The sequence below is a fragment of the Cucumis melo genome, chromosome 8, assembly GCF_025177605.1.
Source record: "Cucumis melo cultivar AY chromosome 8, USDA_Cmelo_AY_1.0, whole genome shotgun sequence".
Taxonomy (NCBI): domain Eukaryota; kingdom Viridiplantae; phylum Streptophyta; class Magnoliopsida; order Cucurbitales; family Cucurbitaceae; genus Cucumis; species Cucumis melo.
This window is the reverse complement of record NC_066864.1, coordinates 26,014,026-26,022,534: the sequence shown is the minus strand read 5'-3', so window position 1 is coordinate 26,022,534 and position 8,509 is coordinate 26,014,026. Positions and strand designations below refer to the sequence as shown.

The following is an 8,509-nucleotide window of genomic DNA, read 5'->3' as shown; positions in this document are numbered from 1 at the left end:
ATATATATATATATATATTTTTTTCTCTTTCTCATGTGATGTGTGTCATTCTTTGTCTAACCTACAACCATCTCCTCTTTCGGTGCCCACCCTCTTTTTTATTTTCAATTAAACAATCATTTCAATTTTTAAAAATTTTAAAATATCACTCTTCTATCACATTCTCTTATTTTTATAAATATTTTTAACAATTTTAAAAACTTATTAATTTCCACAAGACTCTTTCCTTATTCATATAGTCATTTGAGAGGATGTGTTTACTTTGAACGATTCTTTTCAAATATATTACGCCAAATTAAAATATTTATAAATATAATAAAATTTTATTATTTAATAAATGAGATTATTATTTGCGCAGTCTATCCATTAATAAATTTTAATATTTTATTATGTTTATAAATATATTTTTTAACAATTTTATCCTTTAAAATAGTTTTCTTTTTGAGAAAAATATAACTAATCAGGTAAAAGCATACATCAATATGAATATGGGAATGATAGATAAATAGGAAGACTAATATAGACTTGAAGAAAAATGGTCGATGAATAGTCAATTTTAATTGATTGGAAAACTCTTAATTCATGTTTGGATATATATAAAGGTAGACTAATATAGACTTAGATTTTCTTATTTATTTATATATATTAATATGAATCGACCAAATACCAAATTAATAATTAGATTTTATTCAATAATTTTGATGTAATTTTTAATATTTTCCAATTTTATACTTTTGATGACATTTAAATATGATTAATTTAATCTTTTTACATTGCATTAAAGTTTTTATTAGAAAGTTATTTAAGTCTTGCTTTTAAGATAAAAAAATCAAATTTAGCTTTATGCTGGCTATATATGTATGTATGTATGTATGTAAAAGACTAATATAGACTTTGAGGTGTTTCCTTCTTTCAGGAAAATTCGTAGAAGTTTTTATGGTAATGTTTTTTCTATCCACTTGGCGATGTAATAGAAAAATCATTTATTTGTGTGTGTGTGTGTGTGTGTTTTATACAGAAAAGCCATTTACTTTATACACTTAATTAATTATAAATATAAAGATAATGATGTAATTGTGGTTTTGTTTGGAAAGAAAGAAAATTAATTACTTATGGTCACCTGACCTTTAACACAAACACACCAATAATTTAGTCCCACTAATATCATATTATACCATCCAAAATTTCAACTTTTACCTATTATTTTAATAAATATCATACTTTATCCCTGCAATTTATATTTCATTAAGTTTTAAAATATTACTTCAAGTCAATCTTTTACATTTTTACTCTAAAATTGTTTTTTAGAAAAATTATTATACACCACAAAACGAGAATAGACTACTATTTGTATTTTTCATGCAAATGTATGTCTATCACCACCGACGGATTTAGCATACTCTAACTGTCAATCTCATTCCACCTAGGTTCAAATCCTACTTATGTAGTTTCTATCTACATTACAGATAGTTCGTGATATTTTTATTCATTTTACTATATTTGAATCATAAAAATTTAAAATTAATTGTGAAAAGGTAACTTATTATAATTTTTTAAAATTAATCCGTGGATATATTAATCTAAAGAAAGTAAAGTATTAATAAGTAAAAATCAAAGCTAATTAATATAAATTTTTTTACAAAATTTAGAGACCAAATAAAAATTTTGGTTGAGAAAATATTATATTTTACAGAAGGTGAGCTATTAATTACAAATGAGGGGGAAACATGTTTTCTTATATATGTATCCATTAAAATTTTGAACTAATCAATACACTCTTTTTGAAATCCATCAGTTTACAACTCTCTCCCAAATTTTATTTGAAAATAATTGAAATATGATGTAATACTTATAATTGTTTCACTTAAATTCCTAAATTACCAAAACTGAACTAATTCAATTTTTATGATTACATAAAGTTAAAAAAAAAATTACATAGAAAAATTTCTAGTGCATTGATCAATTCTTGCTCATGTATAAACTTTTTTTTCAAATGATTACATATTTAATAAAATGAACGATTGCAATAGATACGTTATCGATTTCCAAAGATAATTTTAACTAAAAGTTCAAATTGATTTGCTTATGTTTGTGATAAGAATCATAAATAATCTTGTGATATATTCGAATGAAACATAATTAAAGATATAAATTATTGATATCAATTATGATACTATGTTAGAGTTTTAGAGATATAAAATTGATATTTCTTTTGTAATTTTTATTCAAATAAATTTAATCTAACGATAATTAACATCAACGCCATGATTTCTTCTTTCTTTCTTTCTTTTAGTTGCTGATGTGAATAAATAAAATAAAATATAATTATTTTCTAAAATATTTGAAAATTGAGAGAACCAAACAAGAAAAAACATGTCAACAATTTATTTATTATGTTTATTGGAGTAGGTAGGAATTTAACAAAAAAAAAAGAAAAAAAGAATTGATAATATAATATAGACATAAGGTGTATGATATAAAGAACAAAAATAATTTGTTTATTTTATGTTAATTTTTTGGTATGGAGAATCATTTGCTTTTGGGAGCACAGTCTATAACAGAGAAATTCCCAAATCTCTTGAAGTTGACATAACCTCCTCTCTCTCTCTCTTTCTACATTGAAATAGAAATAGAAATAGAAATAGAAATAGATTCCCCTATGTCATTTTATTTAACAACAAATAAACTTATGTTCATATATGAATGAAGTTTGAGACCTATATATGTTGATTCCATTTGTAATTTGTAACATCTATTCACCACTTTCTTTTACTTTACTTGCTTGTACTCATTGTAACTTATTCTCTTCCGATTTAGCTTCTTATATATCATTTATAATTTTTATAATTTCGATCATTATGTTTCAACTCTTTAAACAATCTATTACGGTTTTCATATAATTTTACTGCGCTCTCACAACTAATCACATGTTTTATGTTTTTATTTGTTTATTTATTCTTCTTCATCATCATTATTATTATTATTTTGTAACCACAAACTAAAGAAGAAACCAAATTACTTGAAATTATTAAGGAACTTTTATTTACTTTTTTCTCTCAATCTTTCCAATTATGTCCCTAAATTGTGTTTCTTTATTGTTTCTTGGATTAATTACATGATATTGTGGAGATACTAAACTTTTCACTGTAAATATGATAATATAAAACTTTTTATTAAACTTATATAAACTATTTCGATGTTCGAAATTTCATTCTTTATTTCATAAAAATTTTATATATTTAAAATTCTGTTAATTTAAATTTTCTCAATTTAAACATTATTCAAACACGTGACAAGAAAATTACCAAAGAACGGTAGTACACAAATATTAACATTATTTAATTTATAGACCAATTAAACACAAAACGTTATTTTGTAATGAAAATTCGACTTTTCAATTTTATCTAATTAATCCCCGAGTTAATGAATCATATATTATTAGACTTTTAGAAACAAAAACAAAATATATATAATGAAAAATTACCACTTTAGATTTGTGTCTAAAAGATTTTTATCTTCAAAATAATTTTAATAAAGCCTCTACAACTTTTATCAGTTTTGTATCTAGATAATTATTAGGTCTCTCAACTTCAATAATATCTAATATATGTTTTTGAATTTTTTATTTTATGTCTAATAAGAACTTTAGTGTCTTTACATTTGTTTTTTAAAAAATTAACATTGTGTTTAGTTGATTTCATGAATTGTTAGAAGAAAAAATTGGTAAATGATCTCCTAAACAAATATTTCAATTTTTCAAATAAAAAAAAGTCACATATATATTTAACACAAAAATTTGAAACCTAGCTAAAAGTTTTTAATTATTTTTTTTTACTCGTAAAACTTAAAAGTTTACGAACATATCAAATTGCATTTGAAATGTTGAATTGGGTTGTAAAATTTATAGTTGCTTAGATTTGAAAGTTGAATAGGTAGCGGTTGAGTAAAGATTGAGGTAAAATTGTATGATGCAATTTTTTAGTTACATGACTACAATTAGAACGATAGATCCAAAATTTTAATAATAAAAAAAGTTATTCCAAATTTTCTTACATTACTTACGTATACATTTTAATTTTCAATTTTACTCAAATTTGATATGAGATCAAATATAAATGTAATAAATTTTCTTTTTGAGTTAAAATTAAAGTTAATAAATCAATTGAATTTGGATCACATACAATTTGGAATAAAGTTTAGAATATGTTCATATCTTTTTCAAGTAAATGTTGGATTCTAACTTTTTTTTTCTTTTTTTTTTTTAGATTTGGAACAAAATTTTATAGTAAAATTTTGATTTGGAATAAAAAGATTATGCCCAAATTAATTTCCAATTAAATGGAATGAAATTCAAAACTTAATTTCCAATTAATTTCTTTTCTTTTCTCTTCTTTTTAAATCTAACTATTTTTATTTAAAATCGACACATTTATAGATTATAATCTGAAAAAAAAAAAAAAAGAATCAAATTTATAAGATTTCAACGTAAGTTTGTCTTAAATGATCAAATTTTGTATATCAATAATTTGTTGGGTTATTGAAAAGAAAAAGGGGAAAATTATGGATAAATTATATACATATTTGAATGTTAGAAGAAGAGAATTAAAAGTTAGTAAAGTGGAAGTATTTAACATTAGATTAAAAAGAGTGTAAACTAAACACTCTATTCTATACTTTTCTTAAATTTATGGAATTAAATAAGCATAAACTTTTGAAGACCACCAAACTAATTATAATTTAATTATAAAAATTAAGTTCCTTATTATTAATATTTTAAGATATAGATATAGATCCCTCTCTATATATGTATAGTTCAACAATTGGGCTTTGGTTACTTTTTTCTTAACTCTCTCTCTCTCTCCCTCTTTCGCTTCCTTTCTCTCTCTCACACCGCGGTGGTTCTAATAAAAATATCCGGCAGCGGCGGCGGCCGGAGCTACATATGATCATAATCGGAGAAATGGTCCGGCGAGCACGAGAGATACTATCGATGATTTTATTTGCGGTGTTTTCGAGTGTGACGGGAGTAACGCCGCCGTACTGGAGTCGAGGTGGGGGAGCAAGCTGCAGTCCGTGCCTGAGCTGGAGGCTGGCAGCGGAGACGAACAATGTGGAGCCGTGGAGGACGGTGCCGGCGCATTGCTTCAGCTGTATCGGAGCGTACATAACGGGGGGGCAGTACCAGCACGATGTCCGATTCGTGGTGGAGCAAATTATGAGGTACGCGGAGGGAATTACGGTGGGCGATGACGGATTAGATGCTTGGATTCTTGATGTGGATGATACTTGCATCTCTAATGTTGATTATTATAAAATTAAGAGATATGGGTAAGCTTTTTCTACTCTCAACTCTAAAATTTCGCCCAATATAATATGAACTTTAGGGAAATTTCATCTTTTTTTAATATGTACATACATATGTCATATGTATATACACATACCTTCATACACATGTATACTTGTTTCTTTTTCATTTTTTTCAAATTATTGAAAAATTTCTACTACTATTTCTATATTTATAAATATTTTTACTAACCTTGTCATTTAAAATATTTTTTCATGCATGATATGCTAGTTGGATATTAAATTTAAATTTTGGGATAGTTGTAAATATAGTTGTAAATATAACAATTAAATTAAAAATTATTAAATATATAACAACATTTAAAAAAATTACAAACACAGTAAAATCTGTCAAATTTATCAACAATAGAAGTTTATCATTAAAAGATCGATATTTTTTTAAGAAATCGGTGATTAATGAGTTAAGTTTTATATTTTAATGGATTTTGAAGTTTTTTTCCTATGGATAATTAAAATTATGTGTGGGTTTTGTTGAAAACTTTTTAAATTGTTCCATTTTTTTATCCGATTTTTTTTTTTTTTGTTGGAGATTAAGTTAATGTTATATAAATTGAAGGATGAATTGGATGTTTTAAAAATACAGAGAATAAAATAGGATAAACTTCAAAATTTAGGAACTAAATTAAAATCAGAAGAATTAATTAATTAATTAGTTTTAGTTGGATGTTCATAGATGGATATAGTTGTAATTTGAAAGTACAAAACAAACAAAATTATAATTAAAAAAAAAAAATCTAAATCCAATAAAAGAAAAGTATATAGAAATTATAGTGTCCAACACAATTGGGGAAAAAAAGTAGTGGCTTAGAATAGCTTTAGTCACAAATGTCAAGAATAATTGGAAATTAATTGACTTTGTAAGCAAATTAAATAACCTAGAATATAAAGTTTTTCATAATGTCTAATATTTTTAATGATATCTAAAATAGTAAAGTTAAATTTGACTTTACAAAAAAGTATGTCAATTACAAATTTGGTCATTAAAGTTATAGAAACTTCACATCCATATTTTAAACAATTTTAGCATTAAAAAATCATATCTTTTTTTTTATCCAATTTCGTCTACCACCTTGTTCTTTCTTTTCTTTCCTATTTTTTCCTTTTAAGTATAACTTACCTTTTTCTTTTAGCATTTTAAAATATAACATAACAATTAATCAAAATATTTATAAAATTTCAAATAAATTTTGCTAAATATTTTTCATAGTCTTTGTTTTCCTAATTTTCTATTATCTACTTAAGAAAAAAAAACCTTTTGAAAATGAACTTATATGACATAATTAATATGCATTTCAAAGTAGCCGTGGAAAGTTTAAAATTTTTACAAAAATAGCACCATCCAAATTCAACTTGAATGTAAGCTCAAATCCAGAAAGGAATTTACCTTAAGATTTGACTTAAAGTTGGATTTTGGTTTTTCTTTTTCTTTTTTCTTTTTTTCATTTTTCATACTCAACCATTTTATCCTTGAAGTTTTCTTTTGGGTTTTCTGTTAATTCATAATGAAAATTTGACATACATTTGACATATAATATATGATACTGACTACTAAGTTGTGCTTATCTACCTTTCTACTAAAAAAATACAAATAAATACATTTGTGACACCTAATTTTTAATTAAAACTTAACATTTATTGATAAATTGTTATTTTGAAAAAGTTAAAATTTAATGATTATAATTAGGATTTATTGTTTTTGGTTAAAACATCTATAAATAGCTTCCTTAGTAACAATTATTTATGAGAAATTTATCAAGTTACAGGGACTATTTATGAGAAGTTATTAAATTATAAAGATTAATTTATGATTTTTAAAATTTTAGGGACAAATTTCTAACTTTCTCCGAACTAGGGAACAAGAGCTCAATTTATCTGGTAGACGTATGTACGTAGGACAAATACTTATTTTTAGTTTATCTTACAATTATGTTATAATTTATTATGTAGTCTTTTTTGGAAAGTTATTTCAAATGACAAAACCTCTAAAAAAATATTTATAAATATAACAAAATATTATAATTTATACTATGTCTTAGACTACTATATCATAATTTATATTACGATAGACTACTATCTTTGTCTATAGGATCTATTTCGATACATCTTCTTCTATATTTTGTAGATGTGTTGGTGATTTTGTTATAATTGAAAATAGTTTTTTTTATTTTAATTTTTTTTTGTTATCAAAATTCATATAAGATAAGAGAATTGTTTGGAACAGGTGTGATCCGTACGATCCATCGGCGTTTAGGTCATGGGCAATGGAAGGAGCATGTCCGGCGATTCAACCGGTGGCAGAGCTCTTCACAAAGCTCATCGGAAGTGGCTTCAAAGTCTTCCTTGTCACCGGTCGTGACGAAGAGACTCTTGGCCAAGTCACCATCGAGAATCTCCATCGTGAGGGCTTCATCGGCTACGAACGCATAATTTTAAGGTACAATTAAAAGCACACCTCCTTTAATTCATACTACATATACAACCATTGATCAATTCACTTACCGAATCTTTTCGGATAGGACCGCGGCAGAAAAAGGGCGAAGCGCAGTGGAGTTCAAGACAGAGATGCGGAGGCGACTAGTGGAGCAAGGATATCGAATTTGGGGCAACGTTGGAGATCAATGGAGCGATCTTCAAGGGCAATTTGTGGGAAAGCGTACTTTCAAATTACCTAATCCTATGTATTTTGTTCCTTAAATGTTACTTAAATTATTATTGAAAATATCGATAAATCATTAAATGTCGAAGAAACGTATCGATGTTTATTGATGTAATTATTTGTGGTTGAACATTTATAGGAATGTCGATAAAAGATCGATATATAATAATGTATAAACCAAAGTACTTATATGACACTACAAGAAATTCCATTTTCCTGAGACAACATGAACAAAATTACATATGTTGAAATCCTACATCATAAAAGTAATAGCAATAAAGAATTCACGTACCTTTCGATTGGATACATCCAACTATATCCAACAGGTTCAACAATTCTTGCTTCCCACGACAAATGGACAGCTAAATGGACCATCACGTCAAAAAAAGCTGGTGGGAAGATCTTTTCCAACTTACATAAGATGAGTACTATATCATTTTGCATTTTGTCTAGTTCTGATATGCTCAAAGTTTTTTTACATAGAGCATG

General features: G+C 25.5%; 1 protein-coding gene across 2 annotated transcripts; it reads left to right on the top strand.

Moving 5' to 3' along the window:
- Window positions 1–4,808: 4,808 nt before the first annotated feature.
- On the top strand, window positions 4,809–8,238 carry LOC103501480 (acid phosphatase 1). 2 transcript variants are annotated; one of them, XM_008465063.3, is made up of 3 exons: window positions 4,809–5,328; window positions 7,586–7,798; window positions 7,881–8,238. In XM_008465063.3, exons 1-3 carry the CDS (start codon window positions 4,943–4,945, stop codon window positions 8,056–8,058), a joined length of 777 nt encoding a protein of 258 aa, XP_008463285.1. In that variant the 5' UTR covers window positions 4,809–4,942; the 3' UTR covers window positions 8,059–8,238. The 2 variants fall into 2 exon arrangements, with proteins under 2 accessions (XP_008463285.1, XP_016903001.1); XM_017047512.2 differs by having other exon boundaries at window positions 4,837–5,220.
- Window positions 8,239–8,509: the final 271 nt, after the last annotated feature.

Bases quoted from the DNA above. Each gene is read 5' to 3' on its own strand.
- LOC103501480 (XM_008465063.3), top strand. From the start codon at position 4,943: ATGATCATAATCGGAGAAATGGTCCGGCGAGCACGAGAGATACTATCG. The intron at 5,329-7,585 runs GTAAGCTTTTTC...TGTTTGGAACAG, and splicing joins TATAAAATTAAGAGATATGG to GTGTGATCCGTACGATCCAT. The intron at 7,799-7,880 runs GTACAATTAAAA...CTTTTCGGATAG, and splicing joins TACGAACGCATAATTTTAAG to GACCGCGGCAGAAAAAGGGC.